Below are 12,793 nucleotides of genomic sequence, written 5' to 3' on the forward strand. Positions count from 1 at the left end.
CACCCGTATGGTCTTCTGCTGCTGCAGCCCATCTGCTCAAGGTTTGATGTGGTCTGGGTTCAGAGATGCCCCTCGGCTTCCTGTAGCTCAGTTTGTAAGGAGCGGTTATTTGAGTTACCGCTGCCCTTCTGTTAGCTCTAACCAGTCTAGCCTTTCTCCTTAGACCTCTGTCATCAACAAGGCTTTTTCACCCACTGCCTGCACTCACTGGATATTTTCCCTTTTTCAGACTGTTCTCTGTAAACCATAGAGATGGTTGTGCATGAAAATTCCAGCCTGTCTGGCACCAACAACCATGCCATGTTCAAAGTCACTTAAATCACGTATCTTCCCCATTCTGATGCTCAGTGTGAACTTCAGCAGATGGCCTTGACCATGTCTACGAGCCTAAATGTATTGAGTTGTATTGAATGTGTGAGTTGCAGCCTTTGACAGTTAAACATGTATATCTGAAGTCCCTGGTGAGTGTAGTTTTGTTAATTTTTATACAAATACTGGATTTATGTTTACAGTAAATAAGTATGGCAGCAAAAAAAAAAAAGTGGTACAAAAGATGATCCAGTAGAGGGTGCTTGCTTGCTTTACAAGACCACAGCTAAAAATGAAGACAAGCATGCAATGTGGTTGCTTTACAGAGATACAGTAGAGGAAGTAGGACAGATTGGTAGTTCTGCAGAAAACAAGCAAACAAGATGGACGCTCTGAAAGTGATGTCACTGTTAATGCTTTTCCATTTAGGTAAGTCAGTCATCATCTATCAGTGTGTTTAGGATGGTAAAATTAGAGTTATGACCAATTGAGTTTGTACACATTGACCAACAGAAAATTCATTGTATAAATGTCATCACCAGAAACTGGATGCTATGAAGGCTTAAAGACTGTGTCCAAATTAACAGTTAAATCAGGGGAGTCTATCACAATCCCATGTATGTATGACCGTTCATTCAAATATCACAAGAAATACTGGTGTTACAGATCTACTTGGTACTACTGTAACATCATGGCAACTGCCAATAGCACCAAAGGCAAAGTGACAGTGACCGATTACCCTGAATATAATTTCTTTACTGTGACTATGAGAAACCTGCAGCCATCAACAGACTACACAAATTTCTGGTGTGCTATGTCGCTGATTGAAACATCACCTTATGATGACAAGAAGGAGCTTTCAATAGAGTATCAGTCTGGTAAGACATACTGCCACTGTGAGGTTACCTAAGTAAATTTCATGTAAAGCTTTACAGGTTGATTCTCATTTATATTTTGACTCACATTTTCAGATCCTGATCTGTCTGTACAGAGAAGTGAAGTGTCTGGTGAGGCAGGAGGAGATGTGAGTGTTCTGTGTCACTATAGTGCCCGATACAGAAGAGAGAAGAAGAGATGGTGCCGTTTGAGAGATCAGAGGTGTTCTTCAGTGGGGGGGTTCAGGTCCCCTGCTGACCCAAACGAAGGATGGGACCCCCAGATGAGGGATGATGGGTCTGGAACTCTGAGTGTTAAGATGGTGGGGGTGAAGCAGACAGACTCAGGCTGGTACTGGTGTGAGGTGGGAGATCTGCAGAGACCCGTTTACCTCAACATCATACAACAACCTGCAAGTATGTTTACATCTTAGTTCATGAACAATTGAAGTCCTTAACTAGTTTAACAGTAAACAGAGTTATTTAAGCTGTCCCCGTTGCTTGTGCCTTTTCTCTTTTTCTATTTTAGTTTCCATTCCAACCACAACTAACCGTAACAGCCATGGTCATACCAATGATGTTAAGTAAGTAAAAGGTATTGAATTGCTTCAAGATAGAAAGAAAACTGAATATCTTATATGTTTCCAAAATGTTTACAGTATGTTTACAGTTTTCTTTTGGGCACCAATTCATTAACCTCTATCAGCATATAAAAACTTGATTGTGACTGCCACTATCATTATACAATATTCCTAAGCCTTAAATTATCTTACAGTATTTCTCAGTCGCTTTGGTGCTTTTCTCACATCACTATTAACATTTGCACAGCAGTTAGTGCAATTCTCAAAACAATTAGTGCAAACTGCAAAACCTAGTGGATGACCAGCAAAAGCACGTCGCTTGCTCAAAATGGATAGTCCATTCCTCAAAAGCAGGTATTCATGTCAATGAAACTGTCAGTGTCATCAAAATGAGAAGTCTTGACACCATCGTTTATGAACAAGATAGTCAAATGGCTTTGTCATGTTTTCATTATGACAGTTCTCTCAGTGTTTTCCAATGCAAAAAAAGGTCAGAACTTGGTGACACTACCTGAACATGCTGAAGACCAGCACTATACAGTACTTGTACAGCCATTTGAAAATTACAGTAAAGTTACACATTGCTGTAGTTAGGTGAGTAAGTGAGTACAAGACACTGAATACGTACATTTTTGCTGTATGCTCTTTGCAATTCTACAGCATTGTGACAGAATTTGATAACTAGTTCAACAATTTTGTATGTAATGACTCAAGCAATGAAATGAAGACTATTAGTTTTATTGGGAACGACTATTCAGCATTCATAAGTATAGTTAATTTTGACTGACATGACATAAGCAAATGATAATGTTAAAAAACAGCAGAGAATTGTATGAAAGCAACTGATACATGTCCAAAAGTATTTGCAATTTGTTCAGAGGAAGGAGAAATTGCTGCTATGATGTGCACAAATGACTAAATGTTGTGGAGGTTGAACTAATAGTTATGAGAATTTTCATTCTGATCTGAAAAAGCACCAAAGCGACTGAGAAAAACTGTAAATTATCCGCCATATCAAAGAAAATCACTTTCAGCCAAAAATTAAAGTCTGTGTGTGTGTGTGTGTATGTGTGTGTGTGTGTGTGTGTGTGTTTGTGTGTAATTCAATAATTAATATTTTCATAAGATTTTAAACATGTTTATTTTGCGTTAGGCATGTGACCTTACCTGTTCTAATCGGGGTTGCTGGATTGCTATTGCTACTGGTTGCTGTGGTTGGCTTGGTATTCTGTAAAACTTGTGGTAAGTTATTTTTCTCCTCTCTAAAACAAAGCCGATGGTTATGGTCTGGTATGATTGGCTTAGCCGAGACTGTTGTAAAACACAGCAAATGTAGAGCCAATAGCTAGGATCCAAGATTATGAACTTGAGACAAAAACTAAACTAGAAGACACACATTCCCCAGACTATGAATATTATTCTCCTTCATTTAGAAAGCATTGGTGTTCATTAACTCAAGTTACAGTAATAAGACTCAACCGAATTAGCACACAGTTCTCCAGTTGGAAACAATGAAGGTCAAAGTTGTTCACACACTAATCAGACAGATCAAAGTGGCAAGTGTCCATTGAGTGTGTATGCTTTTTCGAGAGCTTTTGTGTTATGTCTAAAAGCAAAGTTTGTCTAGCAAAGTCAGCTAGATTTAATAGTTTTGAGTAGAGTGCTTAGTTTTTACCTGACATTAAAATGACTTCACACTTCACTTCACGTTTCTTACATTAGATACTTCAGATTTCTTTAATAGGGTTTAGAACCGTAGAAATAGAAATGACTGCCAACCACATCCCACTTCCCTCTTCTGCAAGTAATGGAAGAGGCATGCAGAGAGGTGGGGTCAGTTCAAGGGTGGATACAGAAACACAGGGCAATATTTCGCCGTTGTTCGGCCTAAGAGGATATCAGCGATGCAGATGAGGTTCTGTGGCCAGATCCCAATAGAAAGAGGGATCCACACTGTTCTATTTTTATTTTTATGTTGACATTGAAATGACAATGAAAACAGTACAGTAAAGACCACAGTGTTCTGTATGAAGCACATTGGTGTGTTGCTGCTGTTTTGAAAGAGTAATGGTGCATGTGTGTATCATTTTGTTGCAAAAACTACACTTTGAAAAAAGGATTCTATTGCAGTATCACTTTGACATACAGTACAGGCCAAAAGTTTGGACACACCTTTTCATTTCAATGCGTTTTCTTTATTTTCATGACTATTTACATTGTGGATTCTCACTGAAGGCATCAAACTATGAATGAATAGTTTGTTGGCCCACAGATGAATATTTGTCAAGTTGTGGCTTGCTGAACATGGTAATACATAATAAAAAAATAACAACTTTGAAGAAACTAGAATAAGACATGTTTTCATCATGTTTTATGTGTTAAGCACATAATTCCACATGTGTTCATTAACAGTTTTGATGAATCTACAATGTAAATAGTCATGAAAATAAAGGAAACGCATTGAATGAGAAGGTGTGTCCAAACTTTTGGCCTATAGCCTACTGTATATGCAAGCTATTTACCTCCAAGTGTTGTGTCTTGTGGGTAGTCTGTAGATTTTTGACTCCATTAGCCAACATCTTCAAAAAGCATTGGAAAAAACTACAAGTGTGAATCTCTCAAGTAACGTTCACACATTCACAAACAAGTGGCATTTAAGTGGCATTATACACTGTGTATAACGTGAAATGCAATATATTTCTAAAATGAGACACAACACCGTTGTCTGCTGCTGTCTGATATTAAAAACTGAGACAGGATGCAGTTGTCTGCAGCTGTGAAAAGATTCACACCAAGTACTTCACTCTGCGTCATAGGGGTTGTTGGTGGCAAATAACGATCTAATCACATATTTAGATCCTCAGCATTCTTCTTGCGTACTGCTGAATGACAGTGATAATATTGGTCTGAGCTTAATACAGAATCACCTCTCATGATCTTGCCCTGGGACTCAAGAACCAGGTTCATGTGTTTGCCCTGCTTTCTGTTGACTGCCCTAGTGTCATTCCTTGATGCAATATTGCATTTGATTCATGTTTCATGCCATATACCCATGTGGTGCTTCCTTGTCTTCCAGCCGTGGCCCACTGGTTAGCACTCTGGACTTGTAACCGGAGGGTTGCCGGTTCGAGCCCCGACCAGTGGGCTGCGGCTGAAGTGCCCTTGAGCAAGGCACCTAACCCCTCACTGCTCCCCGAGCGCCGCCATTGTAGCAAGGCAGCTCACTGCGCCGGGATTAGTGTGTGCTTCACCTCACTGTGTGTACACTGTGTACTGTTTGTGTTTCACTAATTCACCGATTGGGTTAAATGCAGAGACCAAATTTCCCTCAAGGGATCAAAAAAGTATATATACTATACTTTTTTGTCAAAGTCTTTGCTAGATTCTTGCCAAGCGTATGAGGGCTCAACTTATGTCAAAGCGCCATTTTCGTTTTATACCTTCTAGTCTGGCATTAGCTATAATGGCTTTGTGTACGTTTCAATGTTACAGTGAGCACTATTATCATGTAGTTGGTCACTGTTGGTATAACAGCTTTCGTCTCTCAAGCAGGGAGGAATAGGGCATCAAGAGAGAAAAACAACTTGACAGTAAGTTGAAATAGAATTTATTATGACCTTATCCTGAGGTATCAACAATGAAAACGTTATCTCTCTCTCTCTCCTCTCTTTCTCTACTTAGCATGCACCTGTGACCCTTGGAACAAACTCTCAGCCTGAGGATAGCCTGACATATAGCACTGTGGCCTTAAAGGAAAGAAGCAACAACCACAAACAACCCCAGGTTTTCTCATATTCCAGACAAACAAAAATATGTTGATGGCATGTTGATGGGCTATTGGTTTTTGTGTAATATGAATACCTTATATTGTTGTTTCTAATTCATATCTGCAGGGTTCCACAGCATCTCTATCCACTGACCACCCTAATGTGACCCACTGCCACAAGCCCAGTTCTACAGAGGTAAGACCACAATCCCAGCAGCTTAATAATGTAATTATACTGTGAGTGTGAGTAATGTTGTTCAGTGAACACCAAAGCACTTTGACCCCTGTTTTCTATGGAAAGATCCTCCATGTTAAAGCTGAGCTGTGATATCTAACTCCTCCCTCCAGCCTCTGGACACTGCTGGTGCTGCTGATGTGGTCTACAGCGCTGTATCAAGAGTGCAATGAGGTTAGTGACCCATTTTGAGAAAAAGGAAGATTAATCTGGTCTTGTTGCTACTTTATGTGTTGCCTGTACAGTTGCTGTATACATGACTCACATCTTGTTCCTCTTTCAGGGGTGTTATTACCAAAACTGCTCAGCAGGGGGTGATCAGCTCTCAAGTCTAAGATGTTGGGGGCCACAAAGTAGGCCTACATAGAAGACACCAAAGATTTAGGCCTACTGTTAAACTTTAGTCCGGACTTCACAGTAAAGTGCCCTTGTTACATTGCACCCAAAAACACAGTGTAAAATATGTAATAATATTAAATTGTGACATGCTTTAGGGATTGTTTTGGAATAGCTATATGTTCTGTAAAGTCCAGAGTATTATATATTGACTAGTGCTTTACCCTTTAGGGGTCTAAAGACATTCCTTTATGCTTATTGCTTACCACTATGCTGTAGATATCTATCTGTGACATCTGTGCTATTCTTGGCTTTGTGGTATTCACAGGAAGATTACAGTGCAACAAAGTCACGTGATTCAATGCCTGTTGCCTGTATTGTTACAGTATTTAATTTCAAAACAAATAAAACATAGTTTGTTTATTGCTTATACATTTTCTAGCAGATATATTCTAATTATCTGACTTATCTCATTGAATAGTAGACTGCCAAAAGTGTGACACTTACAGTTATTAATGATGTTTAAACCACAGAGCCATTTAAGAGCTCGAGCTGAAAGATTCAGATATATCAGCTCTCTGATCTGTGCAGACCGTTATCTCATTGGTATGTACAACAGAGAGGATGTTGGCTGAGCAGACACGACAGCAACAAGTGTCTGCCATTTCACCTCACAGATGCTCACAGTTCATTAGTGATTTGTAAAGGTTTTTTTTTTCAGTACTAGGACTTCTAGTGTACGTAAGAAGTTCAGATTCAGATAAGCATTTCTGCTTATGCCGATTTATCAGACACAAACACAGTGATGCATCATTTAGGTGTGTCAGTGGCTTCTGACCACATTTTGGAACATTTTAGTGTGTGCTATATTTTGTTGAAAAAATTGTACGTGTTTTGTATTTACCTGTTCCTTCATAATTCCTCATTCTTATTTTTTTCCTGCTATGCTTATATATTTAGTAAAACCCTACTATGAGGCATTTTGTGACAAAATCCCACTATGAATACTAGCAAGCAAAGTCTGTTTGTGTTTGTTCTGCTGCGTTACTGCTGTGTGTGTTTTGTGGAGTTGTGTGTCCAGGAGTTCACAGGAATGAAAAATGACTTGTAAGTTCACTGTTCTGGAGACATCAAGTATTCAACTGATCTAAGCGCACTGCTTTGGCAAACGGTCTGTGTCAAGGTTGGTGACCATCATGCACCCGTAAAGAGGAAGAGACAGTGATATGGAGGAGGGACAGGAAATCACTATCATTTGGAGAGTCTTGCCCCAGCCAACATGTGCCTCACTTTATGTAGGCTTGGAATTTTCCTTCTCCTCCCAGGTAAGAGAATTACTTCTACTCATTTAATTCCTTTCACACATGCCGACTTCTTTCCTTGATTGTTTTGGAGAAATATGGTTAATAACACAGAGTGCAACAAGTGTTGTGTGATTAGGATAGCAATAAATGAGGACATGGTTGCACTGTTGGAGGAAGGTCTAGGCCTATTTGCTAAGTCTAGTTATGCAGCGTGATAAATTTAGCCAAATCTTATTAATGCTGCGTTCCGATGACCCTGGCAGCAGCCAGGTCTGAGGGAGATTCTGCCCTCTGAGTCAAACCAGAACCCTGTCTCTACTTCTGTTAACTGCTACCTCTTCCTGCATGTCTACAGTGGCTTACGGTTTGACAACACTGCGCAAAACGACTTCAAAGCCACAGCAGTCCATTACCATCCCCTGCATGTATGACGACAAGTATCAACATAATCGCAAGTACCTGTGCCAAGGGTACCGGTGGGCTGAGTGCAGCATCATGGCATATGCTGGTCAAGCAAATAGGACTGTGGAGGTCATAGACCACCCAGCCCAAAACATCTTCACTGTGACCTTGAGAGACATGCAGCCCAAAGACCCTGGCCACTACTGGTGTGCTGTAGAGATTGGTGGCAATTTGGTCCTGGATGACAGAGCATACTTTCATGTTTCAGTGATAGAAGGTACAAAATAAAAGTATGTACACAATAAAATAAGGTACAAAATAAAATGTATGTAGTAAAGAATGGGAAGCATTCAATCAACTTTCGTTCAAGATTCATTATTAATGAGTTAATGTCTCTTCATGATAATGAAAATACATAGTATATTTACAGTACATGAATAGGCTACTGCAGTGTATTCATGTATGAGTTAGTGAAAGCTTGTGAAGCATGTGCTATAATAACATTCATGACAAATTCACACAAAATGGCATTGTTTGAGGGCTTTTAGTTACCGATACCAAGATAAAAGGAGATGCTGCTGTTTGAGAAATCAGAGTCACATTTTGATTCACATTTTCAGATCCTGATCTGTCTGTACAGAGGAGATGTGAGTGTTCTGGAGGAGATGTGAGTGTTCTGTGTCGCTATAGTGCCCGATACAGAAGAGAGAAGAAGAGATGGTGCCGTTTGAGAGATCAGAGGTGTTCTTCAGTGGGGGGGTTCAGGTCCCCTGCTGACCCAAACGAGGGATGGGACCCCCAGATGAGGGATGATGGGTCTGGAACTCTGAGTGTTGAGATGGTGGGGGTGAAGCAGACAGACTCAGGCTGGTACTGGTGTGAGGTGGGAGATCTGCAGATACCCGTTTACCTCAACATCACAGATGAATCAAATGGTAAGAAATCACCTGAATGATCACTCACTGTTATCTATGTAAAGCACATTAAAGTTAATGTGCTATATGAATAAGCTTGCCTTGCCTGATATTTGATGTCCCTCATTTTCATGCATAATTATAATTGATGATGAGTTCATATTCCCAATCCTCCAATATAGTGTCAACGACTGGTCATCTTCCGTAAGTCTTACATAAATGTCTCTTTACTATTCTCTAAAGCATAAAGTGTGTGTCGTGAACTAGCTCACCATGATTACAGTTTGGGTATTTTGATATGGGTACCTGTACTTCTTGAGTAGCCTACTAGAAAGGCAGACCTCCGCCATGGCCATGTAACTCTGGTCTATGCAAATCAAACCAAAGAATCTCACAGTTGGCATTCACTCAAGCACCAAAAGTTAGACACTGGGAATGGTTTCTCAACAGTCCTGAGTGAGTTCCCATACATTTCTGACCACATGTTGGCTGCTTCTCGTTCACTCAGGTTAATTGAGAGGCATTCCAGGTGACTATTTCATGGAGTTGGCTATGATGATGCCAATTGAGCATAAAGAAGTCATGAATCGAAATGAGGCTTTTTAAAGGATGTAATACATGAAACATATTTAGTTTTTAACAGAAGAAAACAAAGTATGTTTCATGAATCTAATTCTTTAATTGTGCCTCTGTCTAACTTCATGTCTGCTTTACACACTAAATTATTTTTCTTAATAGGAAGGAGGCATTGATCGGTGTTTCTGTGACATTTGGATTGCTCTTGTTACTGGCAGTCATTGGAGCAGTAGCATGGAGGGAGATGAACAAACAAAGTTAGCATTCCCCCCTCTTCTGTTTTCATACGTTTGCAACCACCACATTTCCTTATTTAGACTGTTAAAATGTTGAAAATGTGGTTATTTTTGTTTCTATTTTCACAGGAGCTGACATGAATATACCAACCCCTGCCAGGCACAGAGTGAGTACTGCAACAGGCTTTAGATTCTGATCAGGAAGTGTAACTGAATATTGAAGTGGAGAGTCTTTAAGCATATGCATTTCCTATCTTTCATATCCTTTCATGGTTCTTTTGAAAATGAATCCCCTTCAGTTGCTTTGGTGGAGACCATTAAATTAACATTTATGTTCTTGACTGTTATTATTTTAAATCCTTTTGTTGGATGACAGGCCGGTTCTGAAGTTGAATACAATTCAGTTTTTTTCAAGAGAAGAAACAACAAATACAGTCTGGATCAGGTATATAATATCACATGCTCTAAATGTAGGCTATTATTCAACACAGCAGTGATATGGTAGAGGCAAGTCTGGTTACTGGGAAGAGTCTACATATCTACTTCTCTAAAATCCTAATTAAGTATAGAGGATCTGCATGCTTTGATCAGATATGCTGTTAAGGCCATCCCATGAAGCACAGTCAGCTAACATCTGATGTGTGCAAAATATGTTGTGAACCTTAGACTTTTTTTTGGTACTGTATAAACAGACACCTGCCATTACGCCCAAGAACTTCAATGGCATCCCACTCTCAATCAATAGATATTAATATGGAGCTGTAAATGTAAAAGCTTCCTCTGTCTTGGGAAGAATTTCCACAAGATTTTAGAGTGTCTGAAAGATTTTGGAAGGTCTGTGATACTGGTAGTGTTAATTTCGTCAGGCGAGACGAGACTAAATATGTTCGCCAACAACCTTTTTTTCATGACTGAGACGAGACGATGACGAGACTGCACCAGTGTCCTGAAACACTGACTAAGATTATATTAACATGCATTATTGTTAACGGGGAAAAAAGACTAAAATATTTTGCATGAAATAAAAACTAAGATAAAATCTCTCTTCATTTTCGTCTACAAAATGAGTTCATGAGAGTAGACACTGTGAGCCAGGCCTTCTAGTCCAGCACCAGTGCTTCACCTCACAGATACTTTTCTGGATGAATAGGCAAACAATCTCACAGACCCACCAAAAGTTTACAGAAAGCTTTTCCAGTAGAGTGAAGGCTCTTATAGCTGCAAAGGGGGACTAATTTCATATTAACGCCTAAAGATTTAGAATGGAATGTCACTGAAGTTCCTGTGGATGGCATGACGGCAGGTGTCCAAATACTTTTGGCCATGGTGTATATCATATATGATGCTTGCTTGTTTGTGTGACTGTTTCACAGCCCCACTGCTCTCCAGTAGAAGATGATCACATAATCTACAGTTCTGTTGTGAATTGAGTAAGACTACTTGTACTTACACTAAATGCACTGGACACTTATTCTCACTCAGTTGAAACTTGAGGGTTTTAAAGTAATAGTTGAATCATTGTAGAATCATTTCACATATTTGGGCAAACCATTTCAAAAAACTTTGGTCAAACCAAGGCAAAATGTGTCCTGATTTTATATCTCTCTTCTGGTAAGGTTCTACGCTGAGTTTTTCCCAGACAAATGAAAGGGGAAGAAAAGGAAGATTGACACCCATAGAGCCAAAGGGTTGACACCAACATGTGGGGTTTTTTCCAGTTCTCCACTGCAGCTGGCATCCTTGTCCTCCATTCCTAAACCCATATCCAAGTTCAAAGTCATATATAGAAAAATGTAAGCATGCACATCTGGTTGATATACATTTTCTGTTTTTTAATCATTATAATTTCTTTTCTGTTTCTGTAAAATAGAAAATGTATAGAGTGTATTTTGTAAATAGAGAAGGAGTTAAGGCACTAAAGGTGGGCATGTAGTGTCCCACACACACACACACACACACACACACACAAACAAATATACACACACACAAACAAATACACACACACAAACACACACATGTACATAACTATCGCCCACTGGTGTAGCCGTAGGCCTGGATCATTTCAGTCAAATTGGAGAAATAGATTCAGAACCACTCACACACTCAGGGACTAAACAACGCTGTTCATTATTCAGAGGCACAATTCTGGAGAAAAACAAAACAAAAAGTAAAAGTGGATGACCACATATTTGCATCATAATAACCAAATAACCATGGCCACCATCAACATTACAGCCAGCCAGTGCTCAGTTGGCTTCGACTGCATTCTCCCTAAACTATCATCTGACTGACTGTAATATATTGTTTAGTTGTATTATGTAAAAGTATTATTTCTTAGTGTGTATAGTTCAGTATTAAGGTGTTTGCACACACTGAAAGGTCATAGCTGTTATATAGAAATGTTATATAGAAAATGTCATGATCATAACACAGGGCAATATTGAACAAAGGGAATTACATTAATATGTTACAACCCTGTGGAAGCTGTTTTCAGAAGTGTTGACTGGAAACAAAGGATAACATCGATATGAAAAATGCTTGAAATGAATATGATAATACAATTCTGTCCCAGTTATGATATCAAATTCTACATTCTAATAAAAGGCAATATGATTATGGTAGTCCTAATCTTTAAATGTGCAGTGAGATGTGTGAGTGTGCGGAGAGAGGCAGAGAGCTGCAAAGCTGCTGCTGCTGTTTACAATGGAGACCTGCTCAGATTACCCATTTCACTGCATTAACAATGACGAGAACCCGTGGAGTCCAGCCCACCCACCACCAACCGCTATCTACCGCTGGGTCACATCCAGTCTCTCATACAATGCAGACACAACTGAAGAGAATGCTCATTCTATGCTCTACCTGTTCGTGTTGCCTTTAGCACTCAGCCCCATGGTTTTCATGGTTGGTGATGGTCCGTGCAGTTCAGTGTTATTTATTGATATTCCCTCATGAACTGACTGACTGTGTGTCTTGTCTCAAAGCGTTTTGCAGAGCCTAAAGAGGCAGATGGTGAGAGCAGAAAAGGAGGGACTCTTATAGACCCTTTCAAGAGAGTTCCATTATCAGCATAGTTGGCCCCACAAGACTTCCTTTTTAACATTCCATGTTATCTTAATGCAGAGGAAGTAGATTGGGGCCCAAATAGAACTTTCAAGCATTGTTTTTGTTTTTATTGTTGAAAGTCAAGCATTGTTTTTGTTTTTATTGTTGAAAGGGCCCCTTTCAACAATAAAAACAAAAACAATGCTTGAACGTT

General features: G+C 39.5%; 1 protein-coding gene and 1 long non-coding RNA gene across 6 annotated transcripts; both read left to right on the forward strand.

Annotated features, from left to right (window-relative positions):
• Nucleotides 1-2,827: 2,827 nt before the first annotated feature.
• Nucleotides 2,828-6,532, forward strand: LOC121689697. Of its 4 annotated transcripts, none has more exons than XR_006024863.1 (6): nt 2,828-3,007; nt 5,315-5,355; nt 5,447-5,548; nt 5,659-5,727; nt 5,880-5,940; nt 6,050-6,532. It is a non-coding gene; the product is annotated as an uncharacterized LOC121689697 (long non-coding RNA). The 4 variants fall into 4 exon arrangements; XR_006024867.1 differs by having other exon boundaries at nt 2,829-3,007; nt 5,480-5,548; XR_006024853.1 differs by having other exon boundaries at nt 2,830-3,007; nt 5,318-5,355.
• A 286-nt stretch (nt 6,533-6,818) lies between these two features.
• On the forward strand, nt 6,819-12,148 carry LOC121689490 (polymeric immunoglobulin receptor-like). Of its 2 annotated transcripts, XM_042069375.1 has the most exons (9): nt 6,819-7,427; nt 7,762-8,085; nt 8,429-8,743; nt 8,905-8,926; nt 9,461-9,555; nt 9,664-9,701; nt 9,911-9,979; nt 10,908-10,964; nt 11,151-12,148. In XM_042069375.1, the coding sequence occupies exons 1-8, from the start codon at nt 7,382-7,384 to the stop codon at nt 10,962-10,964; spliced, it is 966 nt and encodes a 321-aa protein (XP_041925309.1). In that variant the 5' UTR covers nt 6,819-7,381; the 3' UTR covers nt 11,151-12,148. The 2 variants fall into 2 exon arrangements, with proteins under 2 accessions (XP_041925309.1, XP_041925381.1); XM_042069447.1 differs by lacking the exon at nt 9,911-9,979.
• The last annotated feature ends 645 nt before the right edge of the window (nt 12,149-12,793 follow it).

The sequence above is a fragment of the Alosa sapidissima genome, chromosome 1 (assembly GCF_018492685.1).
Source record: "Alosa sapidissima isolate fAloSap1 chromosome 1, fAloSap1.pri, whole genome shotgun sequence".
In the NCBI taxonomy this organism is placed as follows: Eukaryota; Metazoa; Chordata; class Actinopteri; order Clupeiformes; family Clupeidae; genus Alosa; species Alosa sapidissima.